This window comes from Amphiura filiformis, chromosome 15, assembly GCF_039555335.1.
Source record: "Amphiura filiformis chromosome 15, Afil_fr2py, whole genome shotgun sequence".
Classification (NCBI taxonomy): domain Eukaryota; kingdom Metazoa; phylum Echinodermata; class Ophiuroidea; order Amphilepidida; family Amphiuridae; genus Amphiura; species Amphiura filiformis.
In genome coordinates, this window is record NC_092642.1 from 9,327,161 (window position 1) to 9,353,316 (window position 26,156).

Consider the following 26,156-nt stretch of genomic DNA (forward strand, 5'->3'; position numbering starts at 1 on the left):
TAACAAGGTCACAACTCAACAGTTGAGTAAAAATTTTGAGTAAAAAATAACTCAACATTGAGCTCATATAGGTCACAACTCAACAAATGAGTACAAAATTAGTCAACATGAGCTCAATGTTGAATAATGTTTTACTCATTTGTTGAGTTGTGACCTTTTTACTCAATGTTGAGTAAAATATTTTTGCAGTGTACATTACAATATACAAAGTTGATACAGCATTGATTTCCATATTTATTCAATGACATAGCTTTTATACATAGAATATACAAAGTTTTTGACAATGAGTGAGTGAGTGAGTGATATGTGATAATGATTTCCTAATAATATATTTTATTATTATTGTAAAAGAACTTGATAAATATTAAATTGCAATCAGAAAACTGGACTCACTGTCTATATTTTGTGCCTTCTAACAAAGTCAATGCTACCTATAAGTGACACCTTCACCAATACCAATGCCGATATACCGTAAAACCCCGTCTACAAGGATATACCTAAGAAACGCCATCAATAAAATTGGTTGCTTTTTGTATTTGGAGTTTGAGCAAATATGTGACGTGTCATGTCAAAAGGAGACACTTTTGGGCAGGATCGTAAATGAAGAAATAGCCAAAAATCTGCCCGAGGGTGATTTTTTTCACAATTTGGGTTTTTTGCAAATTTGTGATGTTATTAATGTTAAAAATATTGTCTGATAGTGTCAGGCCGGAATATAACTGGCGTCTTGTATTTTTAGAGACATTTTTCTAGGTAATTCCTACTCTCAACATTGTCAATAATATTTTTAATGGCCAATATCTCAATTTCCAATTTTATAATACCATAACTTAAGAACTCAATATCTTTGCTTAGGAATGTCCGATTTCATTGGGGAAAACAGTGTTGTGGAGCAAAATATCTCTATATGTAAGATATGTAAAAAGCTCAAAATTGATAACCTGCCCAAAAGTGTCTCCTTTTGACATGACACGTCACATATATATACTGGCACTGGGTGGCTATGCATTCCATCTAAGTATGTTGTAACACCAATCAATTGTATTGACATAATAACGACTGTTTCGTATATCATGATCGTATAGCTCAATTGATAGAGCGTCAGACTTTGGAACTGAAGACATGCTGAAGAGAGCATGGTCCGGGCACCGGTTCCGTTTTTTCATTCTCGTTTAATTTTAACTTTTTGACATGTTCTTTTTATCTTTCTTCAAATCTACCTTTCTACTTTTAATTTTAGGTGTTTTTTTTTTTTTTTTTTTTTATAGTTTTTTTATAGTTTTTTTTATAGTTTTTTTTAGTAATTTTGTGGTTTTATAGAAACTAGTAAAAGCATTTATTCTAAATAATAGCGAAACCCACGGTTAGACAGATGTGTTGTAACTACTTGTCTGTCCTCGTCTTTGCAATAAAAACCTATGTTGCACCTTTGTGCCATCCCAATTCTTGAGGAATGGTAGGTAGGGTGCGTTTTTGGCTTAAGCACGATTTTGTTTCTACTTGAAATGAAATCAAAATAAATATTGTTCTGTTGCCACAATTGCAGTTTTTTCGATAAAAAAAAATAGATGAGGAATAATAATTATTCCATATTTGAATCTATTGTCCCATCAAGAATAGAGTGTCTTCAAAAACTTCAATCAATTCATCTGACAAAGGAAACTATTCTGGTCATTCAATTTTGTTTCGCTTGCACCTGTTATATCACAGGCGTTGGTAGAGAAGGCACACTTCTCTTGTCTTCACCGAAGTAGTGATGTAAACACTAACATGATTAATTACACTAACATGATTAATTACCATAGCTAGCAATGGACATACACTATTTTTTGTTCCACTTGAACCCATACTCATAGGCTATTCGCTGTCGATGTGACGTAATTAATCGGATTAACTACCATAGCAATTGATGAATACAATTTCAAATATAGCCCTGCACTTCATCGTTCACGTGGCACCTATGCATTAAACCATAGTTGTCAAAGAAATGCTAATCACTCGCCATGTAAGATTAGTATTTATGAAAAGAGTGGTATTCAATCTATGTTTGGTGACATACGCGGGTGATTAGTGCAATCTGCTTGATGGTAGTTATTGCGATTATTACGTCACTTCGACAGCGAATTGTAGTATAGACGAATCCAACAAGCCAAGTGATGGTCAAAATTTATTCGGCCATTATACGCTGGTGAAGTTGCGTAATTAATCGGATTAATTACCATAGCAATAGGTGAAAACAATTTGAACATATCGCGCTGCGCTACAAGCAGGTTACACTCATCACCTGTACTGTGTATGTCTGAAATCATAGATTGAATACAATACTGGTCTTTTCAAAGATACTAATCTTACATGCAGGTGCAGCATGATATGGTTCAATGGAGAGGTACCGCCTGAACGTATCAGTGTATAACGCGGTATATTCAAAAATTGTTTTCACCTATTGCTATGGTAGTTAATCCGATAATTACGTAACTTCGCCAGCGCATTGGAATAAAACAGGAGGATGTGAGTTCATAAGGGCAATGTCGGGGATTATAGGTCACAATCGATGTGGAGAGATGAGAGGTCCGACCAACAGCCATAGCGAATGGTTCATGTTCAACTAATTCCAGCGGACGGTCTGTGGCTAGTAAGGAATCGTCTTTGACCACATGCGCAGATCTGTCTCGTCAGGAAGATATTTAATATCCCGAATTTATAATAGGCCTATGCCTACCAGTTCCATCGTATAACCGATCTGCTAGAGAATATTTGTTACCATGTTTAATAAATTCGTATTTATCGTATAATAAAATGTAGCCAAATGTATATTATGTGTCACACGGTTTTCTGCCGAACCACTAGCCGGCTATGTTACCACATAAAGGTGAATTTTGATGATTTTTACGATCGTCCGGATGAGCAAATCACTGAATGGGTCTTTAGTTCCCTCCTCTCCTTATCCTGCCAATATTATATGAATCAAAGAAAAATAAAGAAAAAAAAAATTAAACAAGAAAAAAAAGACAAAGAAAAGAAACAATAAAAGAAAAACAATAGAATAAATTAAACTAAATATGAAAAAAAAATGATCACGAAAGGAGTCTTTAGAAAATGCAAGAAAATATAAATGAAAAGTTTGAACAATATTTTGTTTATAAAAGTTTGTGTGACCGTGATGAGGCTCGAACTCCCCATCTTCCGATCTAAAGAACCAAAGTCTTATGCCTTACCAAGTGAGCTATGCTCGTGAGATGCGAAATAAAGATAAAATAATACATTGTATACCTGCTTGTGTCGGTAAATGATTTGCTCAAATTCCATAATGATATAATATTGTGGAGGGCGCTAGCGTGAAATATGCTATCATCACAGTCGCTACTATTCCTTGTAGACGGGTTTTTACGGTAATTCAATAACTTCCCATATAGCACAATCACGATATCCCTTCAATAAAATGCCTTCCACCTAAACTAATTACAAGACCTCTTCTACATTGAAGCTGGCTTTCCCTTTTAAAGGAAATTTTTATTTAAAAAAGCTACATTTCTCTTTGGAAACGAATGTGAGTTTTTGATTTTTGGGTCGGTCGGGAAAGGGCAACAAAACAGGCTTTAAGCGATGAACGTTTACCATCAAATTTTAATTTTCTTATTCTTTACTCAAAATGCTGAAATGCTGATATTATTAGTCATAACTGTCAGGAAAGGGTTTGGTCCATTTCAAGCCGAAATAACAAGGTAAAATGACTATTTTGGTCGTTTAAAGGTGGAGTTCTATGGGTAACTTAATGTCTGCATACAACATTATGTCAAAATCACTCCGTTGACTCGACTAACATAATCAGCCAGCGAGTGAATAAATACTCGCTTTTAAAATCTAGACGACAAGGACTGTTACTTTGGTAATGATCCATTACTTCCGTGAAATAATTTGAATTTTTGCAGATGACCCTTACTTTCAACATCCATTCAGGTCCCAGCAAGTCCCCCCACCGAATGAGCATTGTTATAAAGTTTGAATTCTCTAATAGTGATACTTTTGGAATGGCAACTATTTTACGAATGTTTAACAAATAGTACATTATATACCAGAGGCTCCGGAAGATTTTAAATATTGGAAGGGCGGGAGACAATGACAAAATTTTAACTAGCCTGGGTGACCAACATTTAACTAGCCAAAATAGGATGCCCTCTATTGATTTTAAATTCAACTAGCCAAATGCTAATTAGCCCAATAGTTATCCCATTTTAATCCCGGGTTTAAATAGCATTTAAATGTCGGGTTATACATGTTATATGATCGAATACGTTATTGCATGGAAGTAAGAGACATGGAAGCTGGTCAAATACTACATCAAAGTGAGTATCATACTTGCCGCGATACTGAACAAAAGAAGTACAGGTGAAAGGAGAACAATTGAGTCAACGCATGGTCAACGTGTACCATGTCTAAAATCAAAGTTCCCGCTTAAAATCAATAGCAGTACGAAGTCGTGTACTAAATCCTGACAATGGGCTGTGTTATATTACCGCAGTGCATGACTAGTTTTATGAACACAAACAGATTTTATAAAATCCCTACGTAATGATCAGTTTAATTTACAATTTTATTAAAGGGGCATTTCGTGATCCACAGCCTCATCCCCCACTTTTCTCAAAAAAAGTTGAGATTTTTATATCACTGGAATACTCTGGCTACATAATGTTTATGTACAAAATATTTCTTGCAGATTAATTCGTTTAGCAAAGATATCGCGAAATTTGAATTTCGTTCTGGTGCACCAGAACGAAATTACAACGTATTGTCTATGGAGCAGTGTAATACACATAATCATGCATAACTCGCAAACGCAAAATCGGAATCAACTGAAATTTTGGGAATATGCTTTTTTCGTGGATATGTACTGAAAAATGTCATAAAAAGAGGATGCTAGGATCACGAAATACTCCTTTAAATGTATGTAATTATGTAAAAACCTAACCTACTGATTAAATGTATATAATATGCTAGACTCTCAGATAGCAGTTTTAAAACAGAAAATGAAATGAAATACAATTTATTTTACGCAGAATGTAAAAATAATACCCGACCCTGGAACATTCTGGTCAACAGCAATTTCGGGCAGCCCCGGGCACACAAATAGATGCGGGATTAATTTTATAATGTACCGCATGTGCCAAGTGCCCATATCAAATTTTACGGCTAATTAGCGGTTTAGAAGTAAATGCATGATTTCCAATATTTTGAAATTTAAGGAAATCTGTAAGTATAGGGTTGAACTCGATATTTTGATTTGATTTCTGTAATTATGGATTACAAATCTAACATCCCTGTCACTTTTTTCCGAATATAAACAACATACTTGAAACATAATCAAGAAAAAACACGATTTTTGCTCATAATAATAAACCTGTAAAAAACGAACTGGCAATAAAGGCGGCAAGTATGATCCACATCAAAGACACGCTGACTACATTGTTATCACAATAGCTTGATACGGACCCTCTATAGAATGTTACGTAAATAATTCAATACAGGGTGTAACAATAAAATTTGTACAATTTTGAAAATAGAATGACACAAGAATGCCGCCTATTTTTTGGTTTGATAGTTATATGCCTATCAAGATAATTTCTTTAGCCACCAGATAAGCTTTGTTCCAATAAAATCGTAGGTATACAAGTGAAGATATAGCCAATTATGTAATCTAGTCTTTACAGTGTTACAAAAGTGACTGAATAGAGTTGAATCATGGACCAGTTGGATGGCGCTCTTATGATAGATCGATTTAAACAATGGGGTATTCGAAGTGGTAGAAATGATTACATAATAGAATATATCCTTGAGTTTTTGAAAGTAACAACTAATCACTGACATAACAACCTCATTTACTAGAAATCGTGGCTGCAGCTCAACACCTTCAACCCCAATTCACGTTGGAAGAGCGTATTTTTATGGTTGTGATATTCGGTAGCACATGTAGTCAAGCAGAAACCATAAGATTGTTTATAGCTTATTTTCCAAACTCACATCTTCCATCAAGGCATAGAATTACATATAACAATGAGAAGTATGTAGAATCTGTTAACAGAAATGCTGTAAAAGTGGTCGCCCCAGAACAGCTAGAAGCCCAGCTGAACTTAATTTCAAAATCTTATTGTTTTGTACTTATGGATGCAAACACTGTTCTCGGTTTTACCAATGATATCTCAGGGATATGAGAAATTACTTTATTTGTAAGGTAATTTGAAAGAAATTTCATGACTTCATTTATAGATTTTAAAGAAATATCATTTTATTCATGTTCATGTTAATTATATGAAGAAACACCACTTATAATTCTTTTGTGTCAGTTCTTTGATGTTAAATGCACGATAAGCACAATCTACGCGGTTCAAACTTGATATACGCTAACATGGCAAAAGTGGCCCAACACGTTTTCTGGACGATTTAATTAATCGAACATAACTTTTGAAGCAAAGCTAGATATTATTGATTGTATTGCATATAACATTTGTGCCGTAACTCTTTTAGTTTTTTCCTGAGAAGTCAAAATGCAATTGTACAAATTTTATTGTTACACCCTGTAGGTGTTGGATCGACCAGCTTCCATGTCTCTTACTTCCATGGTTATTGTAAGTATTTTGTCAACAGTTAAATAACATTCTGTTAGAGTGTTTTGCATTATGATTTCTGGGAATGTTTTATAAGTGTTATTAAAACGTTTAAATACCCGTCATTTAAACATTTTCTGTAAAAAGGGGGGGGGGGGCATTTTTGGCAAGCCGAGAGGGGGGGGGGGGGTGGCAACAAGTGATTTTTGGCACACATTCTTGGGCGCCTTTTAAATAAAACCCTCTAAAAAGGCTTAGGAAAACCGTACGGAAAGGCTTACATATGCAAATTTACCTGCTCGCTGCACTCGCAACATTGTTACGAGCCTACCGACTCAAGGCCAAAATCACCTCTTACCCAAATTCACACGAATACACAGCACAAATACACTGCTTGATTAATCTAACAAAATCTAAGTCTTTAATTGAAAGCAAAATATGATTGATACAATATATGACAACAAATGCATATACAAAAATAATCACACAATCACAATAATTATTTTAACTACACAGTACTTAACCAGCAGTATATATTGGTTATATTGGCTATTATACTGGTTTAAATGTACCTCTTTTTGAAGCACAATAATGACAACACGTAGAGAGTTTACAATCTCTCATGACATTCTGCCGAGAACAAACTCACTTCTCTCCTGCTTTTGCATTCCTCCAAAAACCCATGATGTATTAATAGACCATTCTGATACATTACAACACTTCCTGTGTCCTACATTACAACAATTCCCCATGATGTCATCTACTTTATATACACATTAACCTTTCACATTACATCACTTCCTGGGTGGGGTCTTAATGGTGCAATACACTAAACTGGGGATTTCCAAGTTCCAAACATAGATCTGACTTTGTTACAATAATTTGGGGGAATCCCAAAATGGCTTTCCACACCAACTCTTGCAAGTACAAGGGGGTTTCCCATCTCATGAAATACTTTAAATTAAATTACTCAGGGCACATCACAACATGTATAAGATTTTCTAGCAGGCCAAGAGGGGGGGCGATTTTGGCGGGCCGAGAGGGTGTGGGGCAAGCGATTTTGCCGAACCGTTTAGAAATTTAACCCCCGGGCTCATAATTATTGCACAGTCCCTTACCAACTTGTGCTGTTGTTGTTATAATGCAATATGGCTATTGTTAATGCTGTTAATGTATCATCAGTTACTGCTGAAAAATAATCTTTACGAAACAAACATTTTCGCCCTACTCCCCCCCCCCACACACACACCCCCACACACTTTTATTACGGCAAAAATATTTCCGTCGGCAAAATATGCAGTACACCCCTCCAATCCGATTGGTCTAGAGACGCCCATAATGCCATACAAAATAACGCATCAATCAACATGAAAATCGCAAACAATGATGGAAATGTCATCAAATCGGCAAAATTAGGATGCTCTGAAAAGGTCATTAAAATCAACGTCAGAGTAAGCGCAACATTTTGACATCCTGTCTCGAAAGCAACGGTACGACATATGGTGTGTGACTGCTTAAGAAGACGAGCCATACCGTAGCCGATGCTAAATCCAAGGAAAGGCAGCGTGACTGAAGCGAACCAAATCTTCCAGCCTGATGTGAACATCCGTGGGTTGATAAGTGCATTCAGAGTTATGACTATCGGAATCCCAATTAGTGCCGTGATACTATTAATCTGAGAAAACAAACAGTAAGATAATCATAAAGCAAATAAATAAAACGGGGAATGCTATACAGGGTGCATCAAAAAAAGTATACAGTTTCAAAAATACCACTAGATTAAAAAGTACGAGGTATTTGGTCAAAATGCTTTAGTTGATAGCTGAATCAACATCTTATCATGCCACTCTTGTGAAATCACTGGGGTTTGACCATTATTGAGGACTCAGTGGCTATTTTTGTTTGGCGAATAAAAATGCAGCTGCACAAAATCACTTAAATTCAAAGCAAAATGAACATCACAGTTTAACCACTTTCTTTACAGTAGTTGATAGTCTTGTTCTTCCACATGGCCACCAGAACATCAGGTCTCCTCAACATGGCGTTCACACCACGTTATGAGAGGTCTGCCCTGCCTGGGTATGTCAACTTGTGCAAATGTGTCTCTGGAGTTCATCAAGGTCTGCAGGAGGACTTGTGAAAACCTTTGCTTTCAGATAGCCCTACAAGATGAAATCCAAAGGTGTAATATCAAGAGATCTTAGGGCCATTCCACTTGGTGCTTCAAAGTAATCACACAATTGCCAAATAATTTTGCAAGGCGTTCTGTCAATTACTGTAAAGAAAGTGGTAAAACTGTGATTTTCATGTTGTTTGTATCCTCGGCCCTGTTTTAATTGGCTTTGTGCAACTTCATTTTAACACGGCTCACAAAAAAGCCACTGAGTCCTTATACCAATGGTCCTTATACCAATATTACTGTTGCTAGGTCAACTGGCTCACGCTTTCTTTGTTACGAATCACTGATCGAAATGATCACAACACAAAGCCTATGGCATATCCAAATTCGGAACAGGTGTAAGGGCCCAGGCTTAAACCAGTAACCAATGGTTACTAACGTGCACTACGACAGCGAAATTACGCATCGCAACCCGCCAGCCTAATATAAAGACATGGGGTCTTTTAGGTGGCAGCTTATTCCATACTGGTCAAGCATGTGTTGCAATGAGTCGTATCAGAACAATAAATGGCTTCTATATTTTTAATTTATGTCCAAAAAGAATCTATGGTGATGCAAAAGTATCCGCAAATAAGTTCAGGATTGTCAATAAAACAGATGATTCGAGGATTCTTGTTAACAAATCAAAAATTTGGGTTGATGCTACGTCCTAAGACCCGTGCTAAGACTTAGCACTTTCTGAAATTGCCTGACCAATTCCTCCACCTAGATTCCTGTTTCTGGTTGGAGCTGATGTAGGTGGCGCTGTTAGGAGTTGGGTCAAAAAGTACTTCACACTCCAGTGATTTTAAAGTTGTAGGAGGACAAGATGTTGATTCAGGTAAAGTACTGTGACCAAATATATTGCACTTTTTGTTCACGGAGTGAACATTTCCCTCACTTGAACCCATATCTCATGTGCACCGTTTATCCCTTACATACATTGTGTCTTGAATAGCTAATGTAGCCCATCAGCCCGGTGGTTAAGAGGCTGGGAAATAATTCATTATGTCTCATACCCAGGTTTGTATCCCTTTATCTAATCCTGCCCCACATGTGACAAGGAATTTTTAGCACATCTCATCTTGTATTGAGACAATGGCAGCCAGGACAATTTTTTTGCAGCGCGGAGGTTGTCACGTGCGTATTTATTTAATACGTACAGTAGAATTAAGCATACTAGTAACAAAAAACACGGGTCCTACTCGTCTGATTACTACGGCTTAGGTAGTTTTTAGCGACGTAACTTGTTTTGGTTGGTACACTTCACTCATTGTGATATCTGCATTACAAAACACTATTCTATATGAAATTGCTGTTTCTCTGAAACAGTACTTGAATACTTTTAAAACCAGTGGCGGTGCCACGCATGGGGGAAATGAACGCTGAGGTCGCAGGTAGGTCAAACTATACTTTTGCTGAATCCTTGCAATGAGAGGAATAATTTGGTGTGCTTGTGCAGATTTGAGCAACTTTGAAATTTGACTACTGTGTTGACCATGTTGACATTGAACCTTGAAAATGGCCTGAGTGCCTTGAATAATAGGACCATAAAAAGAAGCTAAAAAGTTGGTTTGGTAGAGTCCTGGGGGGGGGGGGTGCACATAAAACCCTGGTATGTATAGGACTAAACTAAAGTTTGTTCTTGAGGAATGGTTTTCATACCTTTTCAACGTACGGTGCCCATCGCTTCAGTTTATATCGAATAAGCAACCCAAATGAAAACGGTACGACAGTACAGACAAGAGTTATAACGATATCTTTGTATGGGATGACTGAAGTCTCATTGGTCCAAGATCGGCTATAGATGAATAAATTCAGGGGCATCATTCCAAAAGCAAAGATGGTGGAGGCTGTTGTCATAACAACGCTGTAAATTGAAATGGAATGGAATTGAATGAATTATATAATGTATACCGTAATAAGGGCTTGGATAGCGACGTTTAGCACAGTATTTTTGTGGGACCTTAGCACATCAGACACACTAAATTGTATTCTGAATACGAGGAATATGTTTTTTATTAAATGATATGCGATATGCACATTTTATGACATATTATTAAACAATTGTATTTTTGACGTTTAAATGGGCATTTCGTGATCCGCAGCCTCATCAACACTTTTCTCCAAAAAATTGAAATTTTTATTCTAATGAAACCGCCGCGGCGGCCGCATACTTATTTATGTAACTATACAAAATTTCTTGCAGATTAATTCGTTTAGCAAATATATCGTCAAATTTTAATTACGTTCTGGTGTTCGCCCTACGTGATTGTAACTTTCAGCTTCGAGGGCGCATTGCCATCTTAAGGTGTTTGCAGTTCAGTGCGTTAAGAAACGAAGAAATGTCTCAGGTCAACCTATGTTGAGTTTTTGATCATTTGGCATCTAAATCATCTAGTTTCACCTGATATTGGTGGTGTTTAACTGTGAGAGTTCTGAATATGAGAACATTCCGCCCGAAATGAGCCATTTTGCCATTAAAACAGTGTAATAGATAATTAGTGGTATTTAACCTATTGGCAACCTTATCAAAGTATACAATTCAAGTGGGCCATTGCCTCTACTTTTCCCTAATTTCCCTTTTTTGATAGGTGCTACTTGTAGACAGCCTGTTCATGCTATAAGGATTTGCACCTGCTTAAGACTCTACTGAAATTTGAATGCCTTATTTGGAAAGATTGGACAATACCCTTTCAGAAAATAAATACTTTTGCTTTGATAGGGTCTATATGTGGCAAATTATGAGTTTTTCAATACAAAATGATGCGTGATCCTTGAAATTAACTGACGAAACGCAAAGGAACCACACAATGACACACGTACACGGGCCTATACTATAGCTTCAAGAGAAGTACGGCACTTTCTTACTCTGATCGACATGAGTGACCAAGGCAGCGCTTTTACTAGCGCCGCTCGGCGCCGACCAACGCTTTGACGCGTAATCGGCCATACGAATAATCGGTTTGTTGTTATGATTGTCCAGATGACTGATTCAGCCATTCATACATACACGCTATGTAACAGCGCGTGTGATTGGTCGAGAGCCGGTTTATGCCCGGTGTCCTGGATGTGCGATCGCCGGATAGGGAAAATACAAGCTAAATCATATTTTTTAGTAATGTTACTTGTATTTTTTTGTTATTATTTTGATGAAATAGGAATCACAAAATGTTCTGGTATGTATGAACACACAAGCAGCCATTATTATGAATGAACCCGTAAATCAGAACACCACTTTCGTGTTTAGGCTGTATATGCTCTCAAAATGTTAGTCTCATCAGCAGCCAGTTTGGTTCTGCTCCCTGCACACAAATCTGCCAATGATAACGAACGAGTTCTTTTTGATGGGAAAGCAGCTCGTTTATTACCATGCTACATACTCCAACACATGTTGGAAGCTAGCCGGTAGTAATCAGTTTCCCTAGACTTCAATATGATTAGGCAGCTAACGTTTGGGATATCGCACGTAACATATTTTTATTGGGACACAATACCGGTACTTCTGCCTAGTGCTTATGCTCACAAACTTGTGACAACTTGTTTACCTTAGGCATATGTCTCCATTGGTCCAGTAGGTGAATAAGTTGGAGACTGTCCCTCCTGGTGAGCACCCAACGATCAACATACCAATCGCAAACTCAGCTTTAATTTGTAACGCATGAGCCAAACTAAATGTAAGCAAAGGCATCACAAGAAACTGAGATATAAAACCAATGAGAACCCCCACTGGACGACGACACTGCAATAAAGATAATCATGGGAAACGTGAATCACAGTTTGGTAAATAATGAACAGAGATATTGAAATTTTCATTTTACAAACCATTTAGGACAGTTTATGTTTTCATTGGTTTTGGCCGAGCAACAGCTCCATATCGTAGTGACGTGTCTCTGAGCGGAGAATCATAGGGTCTTTTTATCTTTTCAGTATTTTTTTTCGTTTTCGTATTCGTTTTCGTATGTCATTGTTATTCTGAAGTGTTAGGCTCCTAGGTGTGACCAATCTTTTTTATTCTAGCCTTTTGTCACTTACTAATTTCGTTTTGGTAAGTTATGTTAATTTCGGACATGAAAACTTGAGAGGATTGGTGCTAATCTATACAAAAGAAGTGTCTAAATTTTACGGTTTTAAAGTTGCGATAAGTTGTACGGCTTCAATTGACTTGCGTGGCTGTTGGGCCTAATGTTATCAAAACGTTTTGTAAAAAACATTTTAAGAACATTTCTGTGTTTGCTGGGTGCAAATATTTTAACATAATGTTATTTAAGTGTTGACAAAATATTTGGCCAAAAATTTTTGCAAAAATAGTTTACAATGACATTTCGAAAACATTTTAAAAATATTGTTGTAGTGTGTTTTCATACAAAATGTTTTAAAACGATTTCATGACCTTTATATAACCCGACATTTTAATGTTATTAAAACGTTTTTACCTAACCAAAACCCAAAATATAACTTGTTTAAAACGTTTTAAGAATGTTTTTGTGTTTGCTGGGGACCTTGCTGACAAATTGAACAAGTGAGAGTATGAGAGGAAGAAGGCGAAAGAGAGGAGAGGGAGAGACGGAAAGACTAGAAAGAGAAGAACACATATGGAGGGAAAAGGCACCGGCGAGGGAGAGGGGAGACTGATGCGGACGGGGGGGGAAGAAGCGAAATAGGAAGATATACATTGACACGGTGGAAGGGCGACACTGCGGCCCAGCACAGGCCCGTAGCCAGGTTTATTGGGGTGCGACCGGCTCATAAGCGGACCTTTTGAGAGGGCTTATTTTCTACGTTTTCATTCACAAAAGTGGACCTTTTCATTCGGAATGGCATTTTGTCACCTTACTGTCAACCAATTTAACAACATCAAAGATGAGAGGGGCGCTAGACCACTAAAAACAATGACATACGAAAACGAATACGAAAACGAAAAAAGTTCCATAATCTTGTCTTATCCAGCATTTATTGACACAGGCATCCACCTCTATTGAAATAAGCTGATTGGTACTTCAAACTTAACAATGAATTTAGAGTTACAGATCAACTCACTTAATCACATGCGTTTTCGTTTCTGACCAATAGACTTACGAAAACTGAAAAGATAAAAAAAGACCCATAGACTAGTTCCTATTCACAACGACACGCTATTTCGAATTCAAATTGACTTTCTAATTAAACACGCTAGCAGATGGGATGATGAGTACACACAGTGTCTATTAGTATTGACCTGCTTTTAATGTTTTGAGAATAAGAAAGCATATAGAAGTTCAGTTGCAAAGTTTATGGTTTCAAACAGCGTTCGAAATAAGGCGTGTCCTCGCGTCAAATACCTGTGAAAGTAGGTGTGGACCCGCAAATTTCCTACGATACGGATCCACGTGACCTGTAAAAATTGAACCAAGCAAAGAGCCGGAAATCCTAGTTTTTAGTGTTGTTCCACTTGAAAATCTGGTTCACATGCATGACATAATACGTGCAGCTCCCTGAGTACACTTTCATTTTTGTTTCCCATCAAGTTTTCAACCTGGGTTTTCCGATTTCAAAGGTGATGACCCTTGAAATTTCAAAGCAAGGGTCCGGGACCCTTAGATTTTTTTTCTTATTTCAAGGCCTGGTTTCAAAGGTCGTGTATTTTTGTGTGTGATTATAGGGCTTAGAACCATGCGCCAGATACAGCTTTTACATGTGTGAAAGTTTTACCGTTTTAAAATATTAGGACGTTTTGTGCATAATTTTGACATTTATTTAATAAAACGTCCATTTCTCAGAGTTCACTTATGACCACATTGCACGATTTTTGTGACAAGTAACTCGAAAAATATGCACGTAAAGTGTGAACTTTTTGCACTATCGTTTAGAGCACATCAAAGTCCAGGGAACGTTTTCACATTTTTTTCAAAATATTTCTTTTAAACAAAAAAATTACACTATTATGTCCATTTTGTGCTGAATAGAGTGACAAAATTGCTTTTTTCACTTTTTCAAACCATCTTATAACATATCGAAAAAAGAGACGAATTTCAAACAGATGACCTAAGTTCATGTCTCTTCTTCATGAAAATCTAACTAACTGAATGCTCAAAAGGTCCATGTTCTTTCCAATTACTCTGGCCTTAATCATGATGAATTAGTATGTTTTTTATTTGCTATATGCATGTGAAACCAGTCGGTTAAAATCTTAGAGGTAAATACTAAATTAAACACTTTCAACGCTAAACTAAACACATAGACGCTCCTATGCACACATCAAATCATAGAGCATAAACTCATTGCTTATGGATTAAACATCTTAGTTTTTAAAGTTAAGTACTATATAGGCATTTAGTTCATAAACAGTGTGTTAATCTTTTGTAATGAAATTTGTATGCAACTTTGCCGAATTTTATACAATTTACCGACAACTTATACACTTTTGACTTACTAAGTTACAGAAATCTTTATCACATTTTGAAAATGTGTATGCTACTGTGTGAAGAGATGGTAGGGACACGTGTATTTCATGCAACATTTAATACAGAGTTTTGTATAGTACGTTTTGCATTTTCATTTTTTTTCATTTTTCATTTTTTGATTATCATTTTTTAAACATAATACCGTTATCAGAAAACCAGCTCTGTACTTTCATCGAGTTGTCAAGAAATAATAAATCAATTAAATGGATTGACATTTTAAATCAAAACCTACCCTTCTACATGTAATTAAATCCAAACGTTTTTTTATTATTATTACATTTTACAAATTAATTTCGTGCAATTGTAGGCACCTGTTTGCATTTTATGCATTTTTGCAAAGTTTGTATTCGTTTTTGAATTCTAATCTACATTATTTAGACATGATACCATAAACTTAATGACATTGTGTACTTTCATGGAGCTGTAGGCAATTACAAATAATGACAAGTCAATTAAATGAATTTACATTTACCATTCTGAATAACTGAAACCAATATCTTTTTTAAAATTATTTATAAAACACAATACCGTTAACAGGACATTAGTGAACCAGGCGTGCACGTGTACTTTCAACAAGTGGATTGACATTTTATATGAAATCTACCAAGAAACAACAACAAGTTGTCCTTACGATTATAGTACGTCAATACTTTGGAAAAATTGTAAATAAATAAGTTACTAAATTTCATTTAAAAAAAATATAAGTTGAGGTATGTTCTTGGACCCCTATTGTTTATATTATATATAAACGATAATAAATACATCAAAGAAGTTCCCATTTATTCTCTCTGCTGATTACACAGCAAATTATGTTATATTCAATTTGGAGAAAGGTTTTTAACACAGGTCTCCATATGCATATTAACAGCCGGTGAGAAAATTTCACTGACCATCCAGGATTTGAATCTGGGACATGAGCAGCGATGCCCAGCCAACTGAGCTGATGAGTCAGATGGAGAAGAACAGTGATGTTATTATCGATTCTACATTGCCAAGGATGTTATGGATGGCAATTAGCCTTTTCGAAGTATGGCGTACACAAAAGCAGGGCAGTCTTCAAGTTGGGAAAAACCCGGCAAATTCAAAAGACTTTACCCACTTCGTGCAGCGCCATCCGATTACGTCCGCCATATCTCGAAAAGGCTAATCATGGTTGTATGAAATCAACAATAGACAGGTCTATCCCAGGAAAAAACTGACACTTTTTCCTACCCGAACTATACTTGAATCAATGTAACCCAAGATTTGAAAGTTGCAGTAAGTTGTATTGATTTTGTATTCAGTGTAATGGAAGGAAATATGTGTAATGATATCTGAGTGCTTTTGTATTGTAAAAATTTGTATGTAAGTGTAACTTTCAAATCTGGACCTCACTACATTAAATTTACCGGTGTTTTATTGTTTTTTGGGCTATTGTATCAAATGAGGTGTCAAAATGCGCAGAAATAAATTCTGCTTCCAACGCATTTTACAGATTTGTATGACAATCACCCGTTTTTGAATAATGGCCATTATTTAAGGGGGGGTAGTTACTTTTTTTGAGATGTTTATATATGTTGCTTGGGTTAATAAGAACAACAACAACAACAACAACAACAATTTTTCCCTAAATCTAGGATGGCTTCCAAAATCACCACATCTACAAACAAATCATTAAAATAACATGTTTTGACGTCTTCATGTAAATCAAATGACACCATTTCACCTAAAATGTATCCAGATATAAGCAAAATATGCAAACTGAATCATTACAGTCAATGTCTCATCACTTGAACTTGAAATATTCAAAATGGCTGCCATTTGCACTGTACAGGTTAGAAATCACTGAACAAAAATGTTTTGACATCTTTACGTGAAGTAAATGCCACCATTTTGCCTAAAATGTATAAACAAAATATACAAACAGATTAACTTCAAATTGAAATATTCAAAATGGCTTCCATTTGCACTGTACAGGTTAAAAATCGTTGAAAATAATGTTTTTACATCCTTATGTAACGTAAATACCACCATTGCGCCTAAAACGTATCCAGATAATGCAAAATAATTTATTGAAACTGATTAATTTCAGTCAATGTCTCATCATGTGGTCTTATAGCTTCCATTTGCACTGTACAGGTTAAAATTGATTAAAAAACATGTCTTGTTATATTTTATGTGACACAAATACCACCATTTTGCCTAAATTATAACCAGATATAAGCAAAATATACAAACTGATTAATATCAATCAATAGCTCATCACTTGCACTGTCACTATTTTCGTCTAAAATATTCAAAATGGCTTCCATTTACACGTGTATTCATTGATAAATGACATGTTTAAACTTCCTATTATATAAATAATTATACCGGTAGCATTGCATTTGTTGAGAGACAAATTGGAGTGACTATAACTTCTTAAAAGAAGTTATTCAAAATGGCAGCCATTTCAGGCTTGGGTCCGTCTGTACGATATGATCATGGTATGCACAATAAAAATTATATAAAAAGAAGAAAAGCTTTATATCTGGATACATTTTAGGCAAAACGGTGGTATTGATCTTTCCCTAGAGAAGTCCTTTTCAGAGGGCTGAGCTTTCGGAACTCTAGCGCGTGCCATCTTATGAGCAACTAAATAAACATGATGATGCGCCTTATATACCCTAGGGGAACTCAATAGGACATGTCAAAATGACTGACATGAAGTGTCAACAGGGGGTGTCAAAAAGATTGTCAGGAAGTGTCAACGAGTCAATAACGGAACTTCCTGTGTGGAGAACAACAGAGGTTAATTAACATGGTCAGAGGTTCTTTTGAATAATCTATTCCATTCAGGAGGAATGTCCACTCCTTTGTCCCTATTGAAATTGTCTGGAGTGGAATGGATATGCCAAGCTTCAATGAACTTCCTTTCAGACCTCTTGATGTTCATGTCCAAAATCTTGGTATTGTCCCAGTCAATGTCGTGTTGGTTTTGCCACACATGCTCAGCGACTGCTGATTTTTGTGTGTTGCCGGGAATCAGTGTCTCTTTGGTGTCCACTAGTTCTCTTCTTCGAAGTTCTGCCAGTTTCACCAATGTAAACTTAGTCACAGGATCCACAAGGTATAATGATAGATAGCTCCTTGCTGGAGATCCTTGGGAATCAGGTCCTTTGGGTGTATAAGTTGCTGTTCTATAGTATTGGTCGTTTTGAAACAATATGCCTTCAATCAATAGGCAAAAAGAAAACAAAAATATCTATTTTGGACTTTTATAAAGGGTCCGTGTACACTTTTGGATTCGACCATATCTTCAATATAATAGGTCAAAATTTTCAATTGATAATGCGGCTTTTTTTTTTATCCCAACTGCATACATTTTAAGTAATATCATTAAATTGTAAAAGTTTTAATATTTTAAAAATTTAAAAAATATCATATTTTAATAATTTCTCATAAAATGTGTATTATATCGCGAATTTAAAAAAAAAAATCAAAATTATTTGATATCAGAAGGACAATCCTTGTATTCAGAATGCAATTCGATATGCCGGATGTACTCTCAGTTCCCCAAAAAATACTGTGCAAAAAAGTTAATATCCGATTCCTTAAGATAAATAAATTAATCTTCTTAACAATACAAGGCAATAATGTATATGTATTTCCATGGTATATATATATGGCTCTAGTACTTACCGTAGTTTTGATATCCTTTATACTAATTACGCAACCCATTCCTACCATGATAAACACCAAAAGAAAAGAGATCACTATTCTGTTAGCGAGTTTTAGTTCATCGAGATAGTGCGGAGTAGGTGATGTTTCACCGGTGTCATTCATGGTGCTCATATTTATGGTTGTGGCTAATTCGGTTGTCAATAACATCTCCATTTCTAAGCTGAGCTATCTTTTCAAGAGTACACGAAGTGTATAATTCTGTTGTATTACTTCCAAATCGTGTGCAAATCGAAGCGAGTCACTATTATGCAGATTGACGATGCCATCAAAATTCTAGCACGAATGACATTCAAACTGACATTGTATGAATTTATAGTTTATTTTATCACAGATCCTGTATATTTGATTTTATTGACATTTACATTTATATGAAATTATAGTCAAACAACGGATACAAATAAGTGTAGAAAAACATAGAAAGAACTAGTAACTACTTTTTACCTACATGTAAATAAGGAATGAATACTGTTTGATAGCAAATACACATGCGTAGAAGAACAAATTATTCACGAATGGTACCGTAAACGTTCGCCTAATGGCGCTTTTGGATTCTTAGAAATGTGAGAGCGCCATCCTAGTAAAATCTCAACAGCATTAAGGATACGTGTATGTTAAATTGAGCAACCTGGACATAATGATGGTGGCGCTCTGTAGCAGTCACACCCACTCCGTATCGTCTGAAATTTTGTGCCGGATTTTCACCGTTTTTGCAGTGCTGTTTATCGTGAGTGTGTGTGTTATGAATATTAATTGTGAACTGGTACCTCCGCTGAAGAAAGATTTTCAGAACTCTTAAAATATAAAGACTTATTGCTGCATCGAGTGTCACCACCACTGTCGTAAGCTTAACTGTGTGTTGATATAGATTTACTTAAGGTTGACATTTTCTTGCTGTCTCCGTACCAACACGCACAACCTACGGGTTTTGAGGCGTTTAATGTCAGCCCTGTGCGAATCCATTGTTCAAGCCTACAATATTGAATATTCGCAATGACACAGCCGTCTTACACACCAGTGCAATATGTATATAACTCTGAAACACTGAAATCAATTGCATCATCAAATAATATGAAACTTTCACCTACTATCAAACACAAGCTAAATGGACTTGGCATTCTCAAAACTGCATTTAAAAGGGGTAAACGAGCAGGTAGAAAAATCCAACGCCCTATACAAGTTGTGGTTGGAAATAGACCATCAGAAGTTTCACCCCGCCCAACACGCCCACCAGCAGTGCTTGCGCAAGTTCCATCAGCATCAAATCTGCCACCCACAAAAACTGAATCAAACACAACCAGCTTCCTCCTTCCAGGACTGTTTCTTACAAATGCCCGCTCATTAATGAATAAGTTTGATGAGCTGGAGATTTTGCTCAAACAAACAGATATCAACCCCATTGATATAGCAGTTGTCACTGAAACTTGGCAACCAGATAGAGTTGACAATGACTTTCTTGCAGTAGATGGTTTCAATCTGTTTACCACGACCAGAATTTAAAAACGCGGAGGTGGTGTCGCAGTTTACTCCAATGAAAACATGCCAGTGGAGACCTTACCTGACATCAATGTGCCCGACGAATTGGAATGCATTTGGCTTCGCGCCCGCCCCCACCGCCTACCACGAGCTGTGTCTGCAATAGTTATCTGTGCTGTCTATATACCACCCGAGTCACCGTACCAAGACTTGCTGATTGAACATATTTTGACAACTCTAGATACTCTAAAGTCTCAGCACCCTGAATTGGGTATAGTCATTTTAGGTGATTTTAATAGGCTCAATATTAACCCGCTGTGCAGAGCCCATTCATTAAAACAAGTTGTTGATAAACCAACACGTAACAACGCTATCTTGGATTTGATCATTACAAACCTTCAGAAGTACTATGGTACTCCTATTGTGAGCTCTCCAATCGGTAAAAGTGACCACAACACTGTCTACTGGTCACCAGTAGGGTATAGTAAGAACGGTAAATCTCACAAAAGAACAGTTAGGCCATTACGTAAACAAAGTGTGCATGAGTTTGGAAGATGGATAACCAAACATTCTTGGACTGAGGTTCTGAACGCGACATCTCCTGCTGATAAAGCAAATGCATTTTATGCTACTGTTCAGGAAGCAATTGATCTTCACTTCCCCTCTAAGGTTATCAAACTACATTCTGAGGATAAACCTTGGATCACTCCTGAGATTAAGAACCTAATCAGGAAACGTCAGGCAGCTTTTGCAGAGAAGAAAATGTTTCTTTGGCGCTTTCTCCGCAATAAGGTTAGTCGTGCCATTGATCAAGCGAAGAAATTTTACTACAAAGATCGCATTCAGAACCTCAAGTCAAGTGATCCATCAGGCTGGCATAAGGGAATCCAACTAATAACCAACAAATGCCAGAAAAGGCCAATTATCTCAGTCCCTGGTGTCCAGCAAAATGATGAAAAAGCAATTGCAAGGGCTATAAATGATAATTTTGCCTCAGTCTCACAAAGTAGACCTCAATCAACCCACAGGCGCTGCCTGCCTTCCTACCTGCAAGATTGCCACCTCAGATCCAGGTATGGGATATGTACAATGCTCTGAAAAAACTGAATGTTAAAAAAGCAGCAGGACCTGACGGTCTTCCTGGGAGGTTGATTAGAGAGTTTGCCTGTGAGTTTAGCATCCCAGTAACAGATATATTCAACTCATCTTTAAAAGATGGAATGGTCCCCCAAGTTTGGAAAGATGCCACAATTGCCCCAATTCCAAAGGAAACCCCTGCTACAATCTCAAAACTAAGGCCAATCTCATTGACTTCCCTTTTGGCAAAAGTATGTGAGGGGTTTGTTGCAAATTGGGTGCTTGATGATGTTTCTAGTGCAATTGACCGCAACCAATATGGTAGTATCAAAGGGTCGTCTACTTCTCATTGTCTAATTGAAATTCTTGATGTTTTCTTCAAAGGTACAGACAAAGGAGGAACTGTAGGAACCCTAGTTGTGACGGACTTCTCCAAGGCATTTGATTGCATCGACCATACTTTAGCTATCCAGAGACTCTACGAGCTTGGTGTCAGAAGCGAGTTACTGCCGTGGATTATAAACTTCCTCACAGCTCGTCGTCAACGGGTGCAGTACCACTCTGCCCTGTCAGAATGGGAAACTCTCTCATGTGGTGTCCCACAGGGCACTAAGCTGGGCCCCATCACATTTCTTGGTGTGATCAACAATGCTTCTGAGGAGTCTCTGACTAAAAGCTTTAAGTATGTCGATGATCTCACCCTTGGAGAGGTTCGTCCTGCTAAACAAGTCAGCCAGATTGGACCCGATGTTCAGGACTTGGATGCTTGGGCAAAGACCATCATCTCAAGCTCAATCCGAGTAAGTGCAAGGTGATGCAGGTTTGTTTCATGAGGGAACCACCTGTCCCTCCTAGTCTTCACATTGCTGGGATTGAGCTTGAGGTGGTGTCTGAGACTAAGCTCCTGGGACTGACTGTCCAGTCCAATCTTGGCTGGCAGTCTCAGGTTAACAATATGGTATCAAAAAGCAGTCGAAGGTTGTACATGCTCTCACGTCTCAAACGCTTTGGTGTTCCAACTGGTGACCTAGTCTCTGTTTATATTGGTTATGTTCGCCCAACATGTGAATATGCAGCCCCTGTCTGGCATGGTAGTATTACCAACGACCAGGCACATCAATTAGAGCGCATCCAAAAGAGGGCTTGCCGCATTATCCTTGGTGCTAATTACTCATCCTACACAGATTCCCTTGACCAGTTGGAACTCCAAACCTTGAATGATAGAAGACTACATCTCTGTACACAGTTTGCTCAAAAATGTGTCGAATCTGATAGGTACTCAGTATGGTTTCCACACAATATGAGGACCCACAATATGACCCTTAGACAGTGCAATAAGTATCAGGTCCCCAGAACCAAAACAAAAAGATATGGGAACAGCTCAATACCCTATCTCACTCATCTACTTAATTAGTGCATCTCATTATGTTCATATTCAGCTGGTGTGTTTTAATGATTTTATGACAGCATTTTTATCTTGATGTATTCAATTTGTTCCTTATAATTTGGCTGGTCCAGTTTAAATATGTGCAATATTTTGTTATGTTATTTATTAATTACTGCTTTATAAAATTAAATTCTTTTGAGCATCTGTGGTGTGTGGGGGTGTGTGTATATGGAGGGCTGATAGTTTGGGTGTGGGTGTATGTAAAGTGTGTGTGGAGATATAGAGGTGTGTGAGCTGTATGAGTGTGAGTGTGAGATTTTGCCTCAACAAGTGCAATTAATTTCTTTGAGTAATTTTTGGTGTTTTTATGTATATTTTATATGTGTTTTTTATGTCTTTTAATGTAAACAATGCAAATGTAATATTTCATGTAATTTGGCCTACGGGCCACGAATTTGAAATAAATTTAATCTGAATCTGAATCTGAATCTGAATGCCTCAGAAAAAAATATCGTGACATGACCCAATACTTTAGGTCACTAGGTTAGTTGCTAGAGTAGCAAATGTTTTGGGGTTTCTTCAGGTATTCTTTCTCAAAGTGCCATTGGACTTCATTTGTAAATCGATTCATACGTTATACCTAACTCATTTTGGTAAATCTTTTTATAACATTGTAATTTCTTCATATTTTTTTAATATTCTTCAGTTCAAAATTACACCCTTCTATTGTCTGACCCGTTAGCTCAGTCGGTGGAGGGTGCGCCTTGAATGGTGAATGGTACTTGTTCGAATCTTGATTTCTGCCCCCACTTTTATGTGAAGAAGGGTCAAGAAATGTTTTTGGATTTTGTCCCCATTTTACGAACGAATATTGTGATTTTTTTTAAATTAAATTTTAATTTTCTTATTTTTTTAGATAAATAGGTACTGCGAACAAACGGCAACAAAAACCGCTGACAAAATTTGCTCCACCTGCTACCTATCAATGCGTGATATATTCCACTACATTTAATAGTTAAATGACCTTTGAAAAATAGAACGGCCTCAATGTTTCAAATTGTGTAACTACATTACTTTATTCATTTATGCATTATAAATGATCAGCTATTTTTTCTTTTCTTAAAAGGATCGAACCCAAGTAGATCAGACCATTGATCATATAACTATCCGACCACGAAGTAGTTACGTAACTCCGTGATGGTATCGGAACCAAGCACTGTTTGTATGGCGATCATTACGATCACGCTATTTTGGTATGCCTTTTTGTGTACTGATTGTTTCGATCGTGGTTCATTACTTAAGCGCGTGATCCCGTTGACATAGTAACATTACGTAACTTCGATACCGGGCTTCGATACTGAATAATTGTTGAGTGCACATAATATGGAAAGCCATTGGGGTATTGTGTGCCTTCCAAAGCGCCTTATAACATGTTATCATTGTGTTGTGGAATCCTAGCCAGTATTCAATGATAGCTTAGAGGCCTTGCGTTTATCGATTGGCTCCAAACAAAGGATTTGAACCGGTTTCTTCCCCGTAATCATGGCGCAGTGCAGTCCATTCAATCAAATGTTGTCATAAACCTATTTGATCGTAGTGCATTTTGTTATGTGTGTGAGACGAACTGTCGCGGTAGATGCAATCATGCTTTTGTTGAATGCATTTGAGTAGTCCGCCATATTTATGGGATGATACGTCATATGCTCACGTTCGTTCACTCATTAAAATTTTATTTATATCATTTGAAGACTGAGCCTATTATGATACATCCTCCGTGGAACAGTTTCAAACAAATATAGCTAGGGATTATTGGGGCAGAGGTTATCTTTTGAATCCTCTTAGAGGGCTATCATTTTTTTCGGAAGGGGTCCCAAATTTACAAAAAGTCTGCGTCAATAAAATTGCGCACCCCCTATTTCGGCAACAAAACTTTTAAGATCCCAAACCCCAAAATTGTATTGAAATCAGTCTAAAATCAGAATAAAATAACACACTTTCTGTGGTCATCGTGTGACTCCCTACATTTTGGTCATTAAACATTTTATGACCCCCTCCTATTATTCTTTCCAAGACTTTATGACCCCCGTATATTTGGGACCCCCCCCCCTTTCGAATAAAATGATATACCTCTTATGACCACTGATGCATAGGCAAGGACACTCGCGCGAATTGAAAGACTTGTCGCACGCGACAGTTCGTCTCACACATATAACAAATGCCTATACAATCAAATAGGTTCATTACAACATTTGATTGAATGGATTGAGTTACTCTAAAATGTAACGATAAAAACAATGAATCATGAAAATCAAAGAAAAATGTTAAAGATAAAATCAAGAAAATAGAGAATAAAATTTCCTCAAATCAGAAAAAATAAACATTGACAGATATCATAATCTGTCAGAAATTACTGCATGAGATTCGAACCATCAATATTCTCCACAAGTTCTCTTTATCCTCGCACTATAGTCTAGTGCTCTGCTCACTGGGCCACAACGTATCAGGTGAATGATTACCGCATTATCATGAACAAGATTGTTCGATCTTGTTCATAATTGTATGTGTCGATAGGTTTCACCCTTTAACTACACGTACCCTTAATGATCAGTGATAATAGTCGGCTTTTACAGGGATGGCGCTCTCTCATTTCCATGAGCTCCATAGCGCCATTAGGCGAACGTTTACGGTATATGCCTTTGAAGTGAAAGCTATTACAATATGGACGATATCATATTTCATTTCATTTCATTTCATTTCATTTCATTTCATTTCATTTCATTTCATTTCATTTCATTTCATTTCATTTCATTTCATTTCATTTTTATTCAAAATAACATCGTGGAAAATAGCCAATGCATTACCTTTTACAATCTTAAAACATCAAAATTATTGACTATTATTACACATAAAATTTACGAATAGTATGAAATAAGCATAAACCAAAAAATAAATTATTATGTTGCACATAATTATGAAAGCAAACCCCTTGTCTAACCTTATCATCACACTCACCCTCACACCCCGACACACCCCCACTCACTCCTAAGTGCACCTCTTACTCCCGAACATAGTCACCTCAAATAATACGCGCCACACTCCAAATCACTCATATTCTCACTCATACCATAAAAATTAAAGTAAATAAAATTGCATCAAATAAACTGTTAAATCATTGGGTCATTTGGAATTGGGTTTGGAAGATACCTTCTCCTATACTGACTTAATTCGAACCACCAGTATCCATGGTTCGATGTAGAGAGTCTTTCCTATTCCGAGGAAATATTGCAATTACACACCTTATTGCCTTTTAACAATAA

At 36.8% G+C, this 26,156-nt stretch overlaps 1 protein-coding gene across 1 annotated transcript; it reads right to left on the reverse strand.

Moving 5' to 3' along the window:
- Positions 1–7,863: 7,863 nt before the first annotated feature.
- Positions 7,864–19,167, reverse strand: LOC140170697 (ileal sodium/bile acid cotransporter-like). The gene is made up of 4 exons (XM_072193936.1): positions 18,861–19,167; positions 12,306–12,499; positions 10,423–10,627; positions 7,864–8,274 (listed from the first exon to the last, which is right to left on the reverse strand). Exons 1-4 carry the CDS (start codon positions 19,053–19,055, stop codon positions 7,864–7,866), a joined length of 1,005 nt encoding a protein of 334 aa, XP_072050037.1. The 5' UTR covers positions 19,056–19,167.
- Between the last annotated feature and the right edge of the window lie 6,989 nt (positions 19,168–26,156).